The sequence below is a fragment of the Limulus polyphemus genome, unplaced genomic scaffold (assembly GCF_000517525.1).
Source record: "Limulus polyphemus unplaced genomic scaffold, Limulus_polyphemus-2.1.2 Scaffold76742, whole genome shotgun sequence".
NCBI classification, from domain to species: domain Eukaryota; kingdom Metazoa; phylum Arthropoda; class Merostomata; order Xiphosura; family Limulidae; genus Limulus; species Limulus polyphemus.
Window position 1 is genome coordinate 1 of NW_013742338.1, and position 17813 is coordinate 17813.

General features: G+C 35.9%; 1 protein-coding gene across 1 annotated transcript; it reads left to right on the forward strand.

The window, feature by feature from the left end:
- Positions 1-649: 649 nt before the first annotated feature.
- Positions 650-17238, forward strand: LOC106477623 (myosin light chain kinase, smooth muscle-like; the record flags this gene model as incomplete). Its single annotated transcript, XM_013938169.2, has 7 exons — positions 650-755; positions 1905-2077; positions 2407-2527; positions 11305-11483; positions 15818-15926; positions 16311-16489; positions 17130-17238. Coding segments are annotated over 7 exons (976 nt in total), but the record flags the coding sequence as incomplete, so codon positions are not given.
- Between the last annotated feature and the right edge of the window lie 575 nt (positions 17239-17813).

The window sequence follows — 17813 nt, forward strand, 5'->3', positions numbered from 1 at the left end:
CTGTTGCATGTGAAAACTTGGTGTTATGTTTATCCTGTACTGATCCATTACAAGATAACATGTTAATCCTATCTTTCCTGTACTAATACATGTGAAAACTTGGTGTTATGTTTATCCTGTACTGATCCATTACAAGATAACATGTTAATCCTATCTTTCCTGTACTAATACATGTGAAAACTTGGTGTTATGTTTATAACATTGGTTATCCTGTACTGATCCATTACAAGATAACATGTTAACCCTAACTTTCCTGTATTTAGCATCACAATCCTTGCCTTTATACATTTTAACCTCACAATCATATCTGCAGTTATCTTGACATTCTTAGCTGTTGTTTTTTGAGATAATATCCACATTATTCTAGTTTTCCATACATATCCAATAACTCCCGTTGTCTTGTAATATGGACATAGTTGATTTTGTAGTGTAAGATTGAAAATTCCTCATTTCCAGTGTGAAAAGATACTGGTGTAATGTTATTGATATCTATAAATAGTATTCCAATAATAGGGAAGTATGATTAAAGAATATAATGTAACTTTTCATACTTATTTAAGCATGATCAACATTAGTGTCTGTTTTTTAATTAATATAAGTTTTGTCATTTTATATGTATATGTAAAATCTCTCATTTTCTTCACTTCAGCAAAACCGAAATTTGTAAAAGGAATGGAAGACAAAGAAGTGTGGACTGGTGAAGAGAGCTACTTTGAAGTGAAGGTTCTAGGCCATCCTGAACCAACTGTTAAGTGGTAAGAATATTATTGTTTTACTCTAAAACAAGTGTTATCTTTAACCCTAAAATTACTTAAGGGGTCTTTTTAAACATTTATTTTTTGTTGGTTACAATATCCCTAATAACATATGATAGGGTTCACCCAGTTAATGAAAATCCTGGACAGTTAAAAAGTCATGTAAAAACAAATTTTCAGTACTGGAAATCCTTGAAAATGTATGATTTTTGGTTGTAGACAGAGGTACATAGTTCAAATTCCATTACTGATCAGAATTGCCAGGTTGTTATATTACTCATGTTATATGTCACACTTTCTTGACATTGTTTTTCATGAAACTGGGGTAAACACAAAGGCACAAATTGCTGTCTGTACAAATGATAGATATAGGACTGTTGTGGCTGAACTCTCAAGGACTTTTCCAGGACTTCCTAATAGGTGGTGTTGTTGGAATGATATTGTTAACATAAAATAAGCTAAAAACATGTTTGGTGGACATTTAAAAGCATAAAATATTTGTTAGCTCCAGCCAAAGCACAGTGTTTGGGAAATGCAAGGCTTTATTACTTGTTATTAAATTTAATTTGGGAAATTATGGCATAGAAAAGATAGAGAAAGAATTTGGTACCTTGATGGTTTAAGAAAAATGCAACTTTGATGACTGTAGATTCATCTCCAACTTGTTTATTAATTATCCACAATTAATAGTGGGTTAACCCTTTAGCTCAGTTTATAGAGCACTCACTTGGCATCTGGGAGGTCTTGGGTCCGATTCCAAGCCGTAGAATTTACCCCACTTGCATTAGAAAAAAAACAAAATCAACTTGAGAAGGTAACATAAATGTTGTTGGAGAATTTATTGATTTTTTTTATATAATTGTGTTTTAATATTATTCTCAATTTTCCCAAATTAAAGGAAAAGATGTAAAATTTTATAAGGTGGTATAAAATTTACACTTTTTTGATTGAAGTAGTCAAAGTTACACATATTTTAACCAATTGTTAAATGTTGACCTAATTTACAATGTTTAACTATTGTATTGTTAATGACTGTTACATATTCTTAACTTTATTGAGTGATTAATTAATACCTTCCACTTCAATCTCAAAATTCATTTACAATGTAGAGTTTTTGTTTAAAAGCATATAAAAGCTTACTTATAACAGGCTAAAAGAAGGAGAAGAACTTAAGGCATCAGATTATATTACGTTAACATCTGAACATGAAACCTACAAGATAAACATCCAAAATACTCGCTTGGAAGACAGTGGGGTGTATTCCTGCCATGTCAAGAATATGGCTGGAGAGTGTTGCCAAGATGCCATGTTATCAGTCAAAAGTAAGTTTAAAGTACTCTATGTATACTGATTTTTATAATTCTTTTCTATTTTGTAAACCAAATTTATGTTTCTAACTCATTCTTCATTTTTATACAAACTTCTATAATCCAATATATCAGGGTTAATATTCTGCAGGCATAAAATGAATTGATAGGGCTTAATGTTTGGAAGGGTAGTAAAGTAAGTAATATAACAGCATTCAGAAATAAATGTTTGAGTGGGCTCTGATAGTAAATTGTAGAAAGGAAATTTTATGTGTGTCATTTAACAACAAAGTAGCATGCACTTGTGTCAAATTTTGTATTCAGGTTTTTTTCTTATTATGTAGGTGCAGATGATTCTGAAGAACCCGTATTCATTCGCCGTATGGTAGACACCTTTGCTGTTATTGGTGATGCAGCAAGATTTGAAGTTAAAGTCACAGGCAAACCAAAGCCAGAGGTTTCGTGGTGGGTCTAACAAATTAATTATATAACATGAAATAAAAATCTGTTTGCAGTGCTAGTTATGTTGCATAGTTTGAGATTTAGATAGAAATCACATTGTCAGTTGCCTGTCTTATCTAATATCATTAGATACAATCCACTAGTTCAGTTGTTTTTCTAATACTGCTCAATTTTCTGTCTTATCTCTCTCGCTGCAGGCTCAGTTGAATTGGCCAAGTTCATGACCCCAAATTGACCTTTATAGTTCCAAAACATTCCTCCGCTGCCACTTATAGCTATTACTCGACTGCCAGGGTTTCATCTTTGTCCTGATAATCTGGTCTGATTTTTTTTTCACTTGCTCCAGTCTTTTATACCCCACTCAATTGCCCTAGGCAGTACTTATCTCAACCTATGTCAGTGTGTCCTCTATCCTGGTACGGTATATAAGCACCTCATTCATATAATTTTATCACTTTTTCTCAACAAAGCATTTAGACATGGGTTTCTCTATAGAAATGCTGCAATAGATAATGTCCTTGGTTATGATTTTTGTGTCACCTAGTTGATTTCTATACAAATTGTATTTAATAATTCTATTTAAAAGAAAACTTTTGTTTATATGACACACCATTCTCAGGCATGAATGCAGAGGTTGTCTGTGATCTGATTCATTGCGAGATGGAGACATACAATCGGTCCGGGGGTGTCTCTCTGGGGGGGGGGGTTGCTTTTGTGGATGATCCAGGACATTCTGCAGATAATTTGGACTTTCTTTTTTCATGCTTTCATTTAGTAGGTTGGCTTCACAAGAGGCCAATTTGGATCAGCCACCTCCTGCTCCATTTGTTTAGTTAGTCAGTCAGAGTTTGTGATGTTTTTGGGGCTTTCCCTGGTTGCCTTTTAATCTACTCCTTTCTTGATGGCCAAAAGGTCTGAGGGCGACTCTTTAGTTTTTCCTCCTTCATCTGATATTGCTGTTCATGCTAGGATATTTACCTCTCGTTTATGTGATGGGATAGCTATGCCTTAACCCCCACGTTTGCCAGAATTGCATGCTTTGGTTCTACCACTGACAGGAGGACAAATATTTAGATTCCCAGAGACATGTGGGGTTCCAGACTTTGAACTGATTACAATTTTCTCAGATTTGTCTAACCCTCACTACTGTTCTGAAATATTTATCTTAGAGGCTCCTCCACTCGGACAGACCATCAGCACTGCCATCAGTGATTACCCTATGCCAGTGGGGTCAAGATTACAACATTTTCTGTTCATCTGGAATTTCTTCACCACAGTCGATCATTCAGTTCACTTCTCCACCTCCATTATCCTCTCAACTTGTGGTATTTCCAACCCCAAATAGATCTGCAGTGTGGATCTTTGTTCCAAGGCTATCAGAGAGTTGTTGGTCAAGGGGACGGTAAGAGAGAGTCGATTCCACTTTTCTGGGATTTTATTCCTGTTTATTTGTTGGGCCCAAAATGACAAGAGATTGGCATCCGATCATTGATCTTTCTCATCTCAACAAATTCTTAGATCCTCCTGGTTTCACAATGGAGTCCTTTCTCAAATAAGTTTGATGTTGTCAATGCATATCTCCACATTCCCATAGTAAAGTTATCCCACTGCTATCAATGTTTTGTGTACAAGGATCAGTTTCTGCAGTTCAGAGCTCTGCCCATAGGCCTAGCTTTTGCACCATATGTCTTCTGCAGATTCGTAAGAGCTTTTCCTCATCACCTTCGTTTGTTGAGCTGTGCACACACCATTACATGGACAACTGGTTACTTCTGGGACCATCTCATCAGTTGGTGGAACAACACATCCAGATTCTCCTTTCAGAAGCCACTAAGGCTGGCTTTCTTATCAGAGCAGAGAAATCAAAATCTCTTGCCGACTCAATACATTATCCATCTGGGTGTCTTTTTCAACATGTTTTTAAGCCAGGCTTAGCCAACTCCCATCTGGCTCCAGGTAATCATCAATTTATGCACCCATCCCTGAAGTGAGGTATCTGTGAAGAGATGATTCTCGGGATGAGGGGCAGTATATGAACACAGATGATAGTGTTGGTCAGATCAAACAACTACTCGAGATCTAAAATATTGCTCCTGAGTAAGGAGACTGGATGATCCAGTGGATTGTAGTTCATGATCCACTGGTTGCACAGCGACCAATGAAGGAACTGCATGTGTGTTTATCCCAAAGGAGTTAGAGATTCAAGGAATGCCCACATCCCCAAAAGAGAGAGAGAGAACCATCCGTGCAATAGGAGTCAGGAATTCCAGGGTTTATGGATGGACGACGAATCTTCCTTTCATATCAATATTTTAAAACTTCTTGCTGTCCAATGAGCAATGGCAATAGATGCATCCAATCAAGATTGCACAGGATTGCACATCTATGCCTTCCCTTGATTCATCTGTTACCCAGAGTTCTGGCTGTGGTTCGATTCACTCATTATTGAGTGCTGTTGGTAGCCCCAGAATGGCCAGCCCAACCATGTTTTCCTTATCTACAGTATCTTCAAGTGTTCACCTCTGCCATTTCCTCTTTGGCCATCTCTGTTGAAGCAAACTTGACCCAACATCCTACACCAAGACATTTCCAAGCTTAAACGTAATGTATGGAAGTTATGCTGTCCTTCTCATGGCATCAGGGTTTAACTTATAAAGTTGCCTTGTATTTTGTCTCAATTTATCTGTGGACCCATAATAGCCATTTAGCAATGGAAATGGCACACAATAGAAAATTGAACCCACTACATCCAATTGTGCCCACCATATCTTGTTTTAAACCTGTCTTTTTGACAAAGTTCTAACTTCATTTATGATCGCTTTATATAAGGCAGCTTTATCAACTACTTTTCAGTATTCTAAACTTCGGAAAGTATTTGAGTCTCCAGTGCTATCCGGCCTTCTCAACTTGCTTCGAGTTCTTTGTCCCAAAATACTTTTTCAATTGCCTAACTAGGATGTTAGAGTGGTATTACATGCTTTGTCTTGACATCCATTTGAGCCTTTAGCCTCATGTACTATGTATCACCTTTCTCTTAAAATTTATTTTTTGTTGCTGCTGGTATATGGACATAGTAGGTTGGAGTTGTTTGCACTACAGTTGAACAGGAGTCTATCACTACACTTTCATCCTGCTGTACCCTGATAGGTCCTTTCTTCCTAGGACTCTGGTAGCCATAGAAGGGGATAAATCCTTCTCACCAATTCATTTGTCAGCTATTTATTACCTCTACGACCACTCCAACCCCGATTGTTTGTTATGTCCTGTCAGGGCCCTAAGGTGTTATGTGGCTCACACTAACTCCTTTCGAGGTGCAAGAAATCAACTCTTTATTCATTGGGATCCTTAAGTTTCCCGGGATTTATCCCCGATTACCTTGATGAGGTGACTTTACATAATGATCCATATTGCTTATTCTGGCATTTCTTTACAGGCAATGAAACTTCTGCAAGTCACATCTCATCAGATTTGTCACATTTCTATGTCCTTTGCTGGAGGACGTGCAGGCTGGTATATGGACTTCTCTCAATACTTTTCTCTCACATCATTTACACGATCTGGCAGTTTCTTCTTCAGGGGTTTTTCGCCTAACTCCTATGTGTGTTTTGACCACATCTGCTAGATTATAAGGAGGGGTGAGTTTTTGTTGTTTTTTTTTTCATCCTCTTGTCTCTTTACTTTCCAGGGTCCTTTACCTCTTTTTTTTTCACTGGATCCCACTATACTTACTACTGGTTGCAACAGGCTCTGTAGAAATAAGTTGTACCATAAGAACATCTAGGAGATCTCCAGATGGTATTAACATATTATGCTGGACTGCCACTCATAGACTATCATAAGTAAATTTAAAGGGGATTCTGACCCTCCATACCGATTATTAGATTGAATAAATCAGGATCAGTTTGCTTTTAAAAATTTAGGGAACTTGGTTTACCTATTGCACTGTTCCTCAGGACTCCCCAATGTGCATTAACCCTTACATTTTACTAGTGGAGCTAGGAACTCCTTAACACACCAAGTTTCCAGTCACTGGGATGATGGACAGAGGCTTTTCCTTCAATGTTTGAGTGAATTCCTCCACTGAGTTGGGGACTCTCCTACCCGGGTCCCTGGATGTTTTTCCCAGATGTCTATAGGCATGGCACTAATCAACGTGGGAGCATACTCATAATACCAGTTCAGATTTGATGCTCGGCTAACCGGTTGGGGTGTACATGACCCTTCATTTTTATTAATATCGTTTCAGTATATTATTCATGGAAGCAGGTCCACTAACTCCTCGTAATTCCAAATGCAGAGTGGTCCCAATATGTGTCCTTGGTTGAGCACAGTTTGTTCCATTTCCTCCTCATAATTCCAGGGGCAAGTGGAAGACTCTTTTGCCCACTTGGTTGGGGAGTGAGGAAGACGTTTCATAATTCCAGACTGGATGAGTTCTGTTCCTTTGGTTGAGTAAGGCATACACGATCCCATCATTCCGAGCCTGGGATGTTGCCTTTCGGGCTTGATCAGATGGAGGAGAAGGGTTGTCTGCTTAGTTGTTGCTTACCTTCTTGTCATGATTCCGGTGGTTTGGAATGCATACACTATGTGACTGTAGGTTGGGATCCAATCAAAAGTATGTCTATATATAACGCCGTTGTGGTCCAATTGCCCTAGCCACCAATGTCGATGACACTTAACCCTACTTTTTATATTAATGGTATTACTGCAGTAAATAAATTTTTTAAATTAAATAATGCATCAAGGAACACAGAATAATAATATGAAAAAAGCAGACATTATCCTATAACTATCACAATTTTTCTGGCTTTCTACCTATGCAATAAGAGCTGTTAAAAATTCAGCTAAGCTCATTGATGTGTCTCCTGTGGGAATAAAGTTTGAAATGGAAGCGAAATAGACAATTCTATGTACAAAAAACAATGTAATATAACAAATCATTTGGTATATTAAAACCTTGGCTTTCTGCTGATGATAAATAATTTACTATTAAACATCAGAGAGAAATATGTGAAGTAGAGGATGTGACAGTTTATGGCTCTGTAACCAAATAAGATTGAAGGCTGTAAAAATTATGCTTTGCCCAAGTGATGACAACATTGTAATGAATAATTTATGTTAAATTTTGTACTTCTCAGAGGGGAGATTAGAGAAGAAGAGATGCATAGAGAGGAAATGTCATAATTGTCTTATTAGGGGAAATTGAGGATTTTTGTAAAAACATTTCCTTTTAAAATAAGAACTTAAAACATATAATATTAAAATTTTGATTATTAGCTACATTTTGATGCCTGGTTTATTCTTATACCATGATAATAAAGTACTTTAAATTTTGAATGTAACATACTAAAACCTCATGACATGAAGAAAAGAATGCCCATAGTGAAACAGTTATTTGATAACTTGAAAGATTATCTGAAAAGCACGTGCTCTGTTGCCTCCTAATGGAAAAGTGGTAAGAGGGAAGACCTATAATGCTATAAATCAGGTTTCAACACCCGAGTGGGCACAGTACAGCCCATTGTGTAGCTTTGTGCTTAACAACAAACAAATAAATATTACTGTTACTGTGTGTGTGGATTGATATTTGCATGTATTATTATAGAACATTAAACTAATAATTGTAAGTTTTATTATAATTTTATCCATATGTGGATTTTATATTTTTCACATTCATTCACTGTGTAGTTTTATTTTTCTTTGTCATTAAATATAATCTATTATGAAGTAATTGTTTTTATAGTTACCTTTTAATTTCAGTCAAACTATGTAGATACTGTTATAATTTGTAATGCATCAACTTAAACTGGATTTTAGGCATTACTTTATTGGAACTGATATGAGGGTTTTTGTTTGAAATAATACTGAACGAATATGAAGTAAGGCTTCAATACTTCAGAGATGATACCTCACCAACCAAACAGAATAGCTTGATCCCTTGAACTAACTCTCACCTACGAATCACATGTTTAATGTGAATTGTAATAGTGCGTGATGATATGATCATGCAACAATAGCCCTCCATCAATTAGAAGGTGACAAAACCTTCTTGCGCAGTAACTCCCATCAAGCAATTGCACTCGAAATAACTTTATTCTTTTTCTCGGCATTGTCTCGAATGGATGTGTTTTAAACTTATTAACTAATAATGTGAGATTTGAGATAGTTTACAGAACTTGAATTTAATTCAAGTTTAACTGTTTTTATCTTTACAAAAGATCAAAAAACATTTTTTTTCCTTACTACCCATTGGGAATTCTAAAATGGTGGTAGTTTCTACGTCATCCTGTAATGATGATGATGTTACTAACATGGGATTTGTGGCTACTGAAGGCTCTATAGCTTCTACTTCACTTTCAGTTTCTGGTGCCCAATTTTCACACTTTCATCTCTTGTTTATCATCTTCCTACATTTACCTCTCTTCCCTTCACATTATTTTTGAGGCACTTCATCGTGCTCCTGAAGGGTTTTCTGGAAATGTTCATTCTCTTCTTTTCACCACTTTAGCCCGTACTGCTTCATCTGCTCTGTTCCTTCTTGTTTTCTCTGCTGTTTGGACTAGTTTGGTTGGGATGCTGTCCTAAATAATGTTTGCCTGCCTCATTCTTAGCTCTGTGTTCTTCGTCTGGCTCCTGTTTTTTCCCTGGAGGTCTTCATTGGTGTTCCTGACTCTCTGGAGTCCCAGGCCTTTGTCCTCATTGTCTTCTTTGGTTTCTCATGTTTCTCAACTACACCATTCTGTTCCTAGGCCTGCTCAGTACATGTCTCAATTTCACATTCTTCTTCTTTCTGTCTTCCCACTTCACAACATCATTGTTGACAAGTCTGACCCAGTGGGTGCCCATCTGTACCACTTCCCCAGCCTTTGGTCTCCATTTTTAGCTGACAACCTTCATCTCTTCTCCTGTGAAAAATGGAATGTCTTGTCACCAAGATTTGCATTTCTCATTTACACACTGCGTAAAAGTTTTTTCACTTTTAGGGGCTCTGGTTTCACTAGAACCACTCATTCCTATAGGCCGCACACACATGTACCTCTCCAGTGGACATTGCTATGGATCTGTCATTTTCGGCTCATTCTCATTGGGTACATTTCATAGCTTGTCATGTACTGGGGACTCTAAACCTGGTGCCGGACTGCCTCTCTCAGTCAGACTTGATTCAACCTAGGGAGGGCTATCTCTACTCTCAGGTTTTTGTTGGGTTTTCTCTAAGATGGGCATGCCCATCATCAGTGCATTTGCCACTCATATCAACACCAAACTTCCACCCTTCTTTTCCCCAGTTCTTTACCCTTCAGCCGTGGCAGTTGTTACTTTCATCCAGAACTGGTCTAATTTTTTCTGTGTTTCTATCTTCCTCTTTATATCCTTCCTTGTGTCCTCACCTTAATCCATGACACTCCTTGTCAGGTTCTGTTGGTAACGCCTATTTGGCCTGCACAGCTCTGGTTTCTTTTACTTCATCAATTGGCATCCACCCCCTCTCTTCCTCTTCCTCTCTCTCTCTTGCTCCAACCTCACACATCTCTTTTTTCACCCAGAGTATTGTCCATTTATATCCACATATGGGATGTGTCAGGTCCATAATCTGCAAGACCACTCATTTCCTCCAAACCATCCTACTATGGTCCACCTTTTGGCATGGTTATTTGACCATGGAGTATTGGTTTCCACCATAGCTGGTTATCGGGTGGCTATGTCAACTGGGTTTGGCCTTTCCCATTACTCCTGGGTGTTTTCTTTCTCTTTCTTCTCCACTTTGCTCGGATCATTCTTCATTGACTCCCTGCTCTGCATCCCATGCCTGACTGAAACCTGAATGGGCTCTGTTTTAGCCATTGGCTTCCTGTTCTTTATACCATCTTTCTCTGAAGACATACTTTCTTCTTCTTGCTTTCGCTCACTATCATTTGTATATAAATGTCATTGATGCTTTCTGCATTATATTTTACCATACATATTTACTCCTCTACTCAGACCAGGCTTTTCATTCCTCAAACAGCTAGTGTGCTTTAAAACTGCAGTGGGACAGGTTCATCACCCCCATTTGTGCAGGTGCTTAGTTGGTCATGCACAGAATTCTGCCCATCTCTGCGACTCTTGGGGCTCTTTTGCCTTTCCAATTCTTTCTTCTGAAAGAAGAGTATACCCTGGTTGAGACAAAATGTGATCTCCCACAGGTGTTCCCCTATGGAGCCATCGGGTATCACACTCCATGGGTTTTCAGTTTGTGCTCTTTTGGAAGAGAGATCATCTGGATTTAATGTTTGCTCCTCCACCATTTCTAGTGTGTGTGGAGATGATATATTAAAAGGTTAACTTTTGAGACCCCATACCTTCTCACCCTACCTTCCCATTTCCAGTGTGGAATTCTAGTGTGTGTGGAGATGAGATATTTTCTCAAAAGTTAACCTTTTCCATACCTTCTCACCCGACCTTCCCATTTCCAGTGCACTTTCTTCTTGCTTTTTCTAAGAATGAAGCTATTTTGAGCACATGAACTTAAGGAGAGTTACTGCACAAGGAGGTTGTGTCACCCTCCTTTGGATGGAGGGATATTATCGCATGATGATGTCATCATTCACTAGCACAGTTAATACATATTAAACACAGTGGGTGTTAGGTCAAGGTTTTACAGGTGGATATGTAGAAATCAAGCCATACTGTGTGTGGAGGTATCCATCGGAAATACATTTTCAGGTAAGGAAAGTGTTAACATTTACATCCTTATCTTTATTTTCAAAATATTTATTGTTTCTTATTTGATTTAAAAGGTTTAAAGATGGAGAACAGTTATCAGCAGATGAGAGAATAAAGATTTCTTCTGATGTTGAGGATAATTACTATATCCTCACTATTAACAATTTAGCATTGGAAGACAGTGGGAAATACTCATGTACTGCATTCAGTGATAAAGGTTCAGCAAGTGATAAAGCAACAATGACTGTAATGGGTATGTAGAGAATTACTTATATAAACAACTACAATTTTGATCAACTAAAAACATATTTGTTTTTGAGATTATTAGGATTAGTGCAGTAAGAGGTATAATAACTGCATTTCACAAGTTTCATATGGGAAGAATTTTTGAGAAACTTAGTAATGCATCTAACATTCATAATGGAAATTATACTAGTTAATCCAAGGTGCCATGTAAAAGACTTGTTAAAAAATTATCTATGCATGTGTGGGAGATAGGTCAGCACATTGGATAGAAAACTGACTAGATGGAAGAAAGCAAAATGTTATTATAAACATAGTTCAGTAAAAAAAATTAAAGATAAATAATAAGGATTTCTTCAAATATACTAAGGGTTAAAAACAATTTTAGGATGAAAGTAGGCCTCTGAAGGATGGCAGGAGAAGGCTAACATCCGATGATTATGGGATAGTTGGGGTATTAAATTCTAATTTTTGTTTAGTTTTTTATTAATGAAGATTTCAACAATAATCCTCAACCTGTACAGTTGCTAGATGGAAACAAGAATGAAAAAGGTGATTGCATTATTTCTGAGCTTGTTAAGAAAAAATTGGGAAATTTAAAGAATGATAAAAACATCTGAGCCAGATTATATTTACCCAAGGGTTTTGAAAATGCTTAAAAAAGATTGGATATATGAGCCACTAGCTTTTTTTTTTCTTCTTCTTCTTAAGTCCTTGAATAGTGGGCATGTGTTAGATGTTTGGAAGTTGGCTAATGTTACTCCTCTTTTCAATGGAGGTGATAAAAATGGTCCCAGTGATTATAGTCTCACAACAGTAGTGGGAAACGTTTTTGAAAGTTTGATTAAAAATGCTTTTCAAAGTCATATAATCAAATTAACATTTTTGTTGGATTGTCAGCATGGTTCTACTATGAGAAAATCTTGCCTTACTAATCTTTTGGCATTTTTAGAAGAGGTTACTGTTTACACAGATGTGTATACAGGTGTGAATGTGGTGAATCTGGATTTTCCAAAAGTGTTTGACAAGGTGCCAAGCAAAAGGATTGTTAAAAAGTTATCCCTTTAGATGTGGGGGATAGGTTGGCTCATTTGATAAAAAACTGACTAGATGGACGAAAGCAGAGGGTTGTTATTGATGGAGTTCTGTCAAACTGGATTAATGTCATGAGTGGGGCACCTCAGGTCTCAGTGTTAGGACCTTTGATTTTTTGACTTACAATAATGGCATAGATGAAGGAATGATCAGTAGGTTTAAAATTGCTGATGACATTAAATTTTTGGGTGTTGCTGGCTGTAAGGATGAGTTGGGCAAGTAAATGGCAGATGGTTTTTAATTATAATAAGTGCAATGTAATATATGTAAGATATCAAAATTTGAATAATAAGTATAATTTTGATGAAAATAACCTTAACAGTCTCATTGAAGAAAATGACCTTGATGTTCTGGTTGATCAGTCTCTTAAGCCATCCAAGCAATGTGCTGTTGCTTGTGGCAGAGCAAATACAATTTTAGGTTGTATCTACAGAAATATTGAATACAAGTCTAAAGAGGTTATAATGTCATTCTATAGATCATTGATTAGACCACATTTGGAGTATTGTGTCAGTCTTGGGCTCCCTTCCTCAGAAAGGTTGTTGAATTGTTGGAAAGGATTCAGAGGAGGGTTACTAGAATGGTGCTTGGGATGGAGGGGTTGTCAGATGAGAAGAGATTAAGATCTCTGAAATTCTTTTCTCTTCAAAAAAAGAAGAGTTAAAGGGGATCTGATTGAAGTGTTTAAGATTGTTAAGGGAATGGATAATGTTGATCATCTTTTCATACTTAACAGTAAGAATAGTAGGACTAAGAGACACAAATATATATTTTGGCAGGGTAGGAGTGGCAGTGGATAGGACAACCTAGATGTACTAAAAGATCCCTAGCTGCCCTTTAATTGTATGTTATGTTAATCCAAATGACATTTCATAAATATTCTCAGTCATAAAGTATAAAGTAATATAAGCAGTATTTTTTAATCGTGCTTGAGTGAAATTTATAAACCGCTGATTATTTGCTATTGGTAGAAAGTTAACAAACAGTGATTTTTAAGCACGAGGTACTGTTTAATATCTTTTTTTTCTACAACAGATATCATTGTACTTACAAAGTTTTGTTTGTTGATTTACTGCTGTATTAGCATAGTGTAGGTCTCTGAACAATTAATTGGTTGTGATATTAATAATTTGGAACATTGTGGCACACTACATCCATACACAGCATTTATGTTATATGTAGATGTTACTAGTATCTTAAACTGTTTTAATCACTATACTTTTTATGAAATACAATCTATGAAACTTAGTATGTTGTCCAACTTAATACTGCAAATTAATATACTTACTGTAAGACAAAGAATTTTTTCTATTGACAGTGTTTTTTTGTTATCCATATTTTGATCATTAAATAGATAAGTGGGAGTAGTTTTTGAAACAATTCTTCCAAAACACACTTATCTCCTCTGACACTTTAGTTAGCTTATCCTTACAAAAAATTACTACAGGCAATACAGTGGTGTATAAAGGTTAGAGCAGGTGTGGTAAGATTCATACCAATGCTTAGATGGGCAGAGAAGAGAAATTGGATGGAATCACAAGATATTTTACATCAATGTGGCTCCTATACCAGATCCATGTATAACCTCTCCATTATTATTTCCTGTTCACTTTTCTCTAAGGCAGAATATTACAATTATGGCTTCTCTTATGTGTTCTGTAACTTTAGTTATACCTACACGTTGGACATTGTTTCCTGACCTGTCTCATTGGGTTTTGAGTTTATTGTTTATTTTCAGCAAAAAAATCCCTGCAAACTGATGTCTTGATGTATTTCCTGTCGGCTCAGAGGCTGAGCTTGCGGGGGATCACAGTCAGACTGTTGAGAATTTGAACTTTGCTCAGACAGCTACTTACGAGCCTTGGATGCACATCCTGCACCATCTTTGTACCTAGTACATCAAGTTTGTAAAAGTCCTTCAGCTGATTACCTAGTTTTCACCTTCACCAGATATTGCTGTGTGCACATCCTGCACCATTTTTGTACCTAGTACATCAAGTTTGTAACAGTCCTTCAGCTGATTACCTAGTTTTCACCTTCACCAGATATTGCTGTGTGCACATCCTGCACCATTTTTGTACCTAGTACATCAAGTTTGTAACAGTCCTTCAGCTGATTACCTAGTTTTCACCTTCACCAGATATTGCTGTGCATGCTTTGAGACGGTGCTGCCATGCCTTATCCTTCCCATTTATTCGATTAGCATGCCTTAGCTTTCCGTCACTTTGAGGAGCCATATTTAGATTCTCAGAGGTTAGATCTTTTCCCTATTTGGTGTTTTTATTCCCATTTGTTTGAAGTACCAAAGAAGACAGGTGATTGGCAACCTATCATCAACATTTTTCATCTCATTTGTTTCCTCCAGCCTCCTCAGTTTATCCTGGAGTCGTTTCTTTCCTTCTGGTGGCACTTTGCACCTGGTCTATGGATTGTACTATTACTATATCTCATTTTTGCTCATCTCTTTTATATGCAGATGCTTTCTGTATGGATCTTGCCCTCACTGGCCCCTACACCTTGTCAGTGTGGGATTCTAGGTAAAGTGTGAGAAGAGGTGTGTTTCAGAAGATAACATTTTACCATTACCAAAAATGTATTTCCAATAATACTTATTCCCCTCTCACACCCTTCATCCCCACAATACAGCCAGTTATGGATGTACTAAGTTGGACCATTTTGAAAAGTGAATAGGAAGTAATAACAGGGAGCTTATGTACTGATGTGTTATAAGTGGAGAGAATCACAAGATTTAAATTGCTTTGGGCAATATATTGGGGTATAAAGGCTGGAGTAAATGAGGTAAGATTCATACCAATGCAGAGAAGAGAAACTTTCATAGGGATAAAGTTAACTAAAGTGTGAGATGAGGTAAGTATTATTGGAAATACATTTATGGTATAGGAAAATGTTAGCTTTTGTTTCTTTTCACAGTGGCAATAATGACTTACTCTGTATGTTAATGTACAAAGCTTACAATATATCTATAACAACCCAGATAAACCTAAGTTTGTGAATATTCCTGAATATTTTAGTGGTAGTTCAATGCTGTTGCCTGTCACTTGGATTATTTCTAATAATAGTTTATTTACTGGTGAGTTCTATTTACATTATTCATCAGATGTACAAATATAACACAAAGTAATTTACTTTATCAGGTATCAGTTTGAAGTTACTGCTTAAGAGAAGTTAGCACCATTTCATATGAATTTATTTCTGTTTATTAAAACAATTTTTTGTTTTATTGACCAGAACCACTTGCTCCAAAGATAGATGGAATGGATAACATTGAGGTGAAGAAAGGTATGGTTGCTAAGTTTGAGGTCAAAACTTCAGGATATCCAGTGCCAGATATAAAATGGTATGGGTTGTTTGTTATTTTGTGTCATTTACAAATTAACAAGGTCTATTTTAAATTGATTTTTAGGCATAATTTATGTATTAGTTATACCGATTCAAAAATATTTATAGAATATTTATTAAGGTTTACAGATTGCGGTGTAATTTGTCATTCTTTAAAGAAACCAAATGATTTGATGAAAGAATTTGTTTAGCTTTATTAACTTTTTATTATTTATTTATTAGAATTTGATCTTAATAATATTGTTTTGTTTTAGTTTATGAACTAGTGTTGTTTTACACATAAAAAGAAATTTGATAAAATTATTTTTTGTAGATGTTTGACTTTCATTTCATGAAGCACAAATTTTACTGTATGAGATTTAGATGATGAATTTAAATGTAGGTTAAAAGCTGGGATACCAGTACAGTTCTCAGATCACATCATGATAACAAGTGATGATGAGAAGCGACTCTACACATTGTCAGTGCAAAGTGTCATGGAAGAGGATGTAGCAGTATACACATGTGTAGCATCCAATAGTGCAGGGAAGATCAGTAAGGATGCAAAAATTTCACTTAAAGGTGATTTACCAGAAATTTTGTATGTTACTAATATTTGATTCTTGGATCATTAATGACCGGATAATTCTGATCAAAAAAACTTCTTTTTCAATATTATTATATTGAAACCTACTAGATTTGCTTAAATTTAATGTATTTAATACTACATGCATAAAAGAAAGAATTGTTATCAACTTCAAACATGAAACATAAAAAGAAGCTAAAACTTCACATAATATAAATAGCCTTACTTATTAACATTTTCTCTTTAGGTAGTACAAGCTACATTTAGGTAAAAGCATTAAGTCCTATTGCAAGGTTAAAATGTGATTGTTAAGTGTATTTTCTTTTACATCGATTCTCACTGAAACATAAAAAGAAGCTAAAACTTCACATAACATAAATAGCCTTACTTATTAACATTTTCCCTTTAGGTAGTACAAGCTACATTTAGGTAAAAGCATTAAGTCCTATTGCAAGGTTAAAATGTGATTGTTAAGTGTATTTTCTTTTACATCGAACCTCACTCTAATTTAATGTATGATATTTTGCCATGTTTTGACTGAACTTCCAACTTATTTCCATTTTTGCTAAATCTTTGTTAAGCATATAGATTTTACTTTTTCATTTATATTAAACCTTTAACGTAACTTTGTTTTAGCTGAACCTCCAAGTTTTTTAAAAGATATGGTTGACATTGAAAGTGAGGAAGGTGGAGAAGTTGGATTTGAGGTCTGTGTAAGTGGATATCCTCAACCAGAAGTTGTATGGCAAGTATCAAATATCTTGTAATTCTTTACTGTTCAGAAAGTAGATTGTCAGGTTTTTATGTATGCATATGGATGTATGGGCAGGATTCTTTACACTAGGTGTCTGTGACTTGTTGGTGATAAGTTTCATCAATAAACATATTGCATACAATCCACTTGTTTAAGAATAATATATTCAAAGCAAGTCAAATGTATGCACAAAAATTTGTTACGCTATTGGTTACTGCAGTTGTATCCAGAACTTTAAATAATTGTCTCTTTTTTGTCAAAGTCTACACAGGTCAGTTCAATTACTTTAGAACACCCTTTGACAAGACAGAATATTCTCCTTTACTCTGTTGAAGAAAAATTAAAAATTTGTAATTACTAAAGCAGATAAAGGTGGCCAAGTTGTAATATTAGATAAAAGTATTTATGAAAACAAAATCAAAGAATGTTTAGAGGATGGTTCTTATTAACAAGTAATAAAGGACCATACCTCCTTGTAAAAACTGTGCTATTTTGACACTACAAGAAAGGAAAGACCTTGTCCCCTAAAGGTTCATTTTACCAAGATTATTTGCTCTACCTAAAAC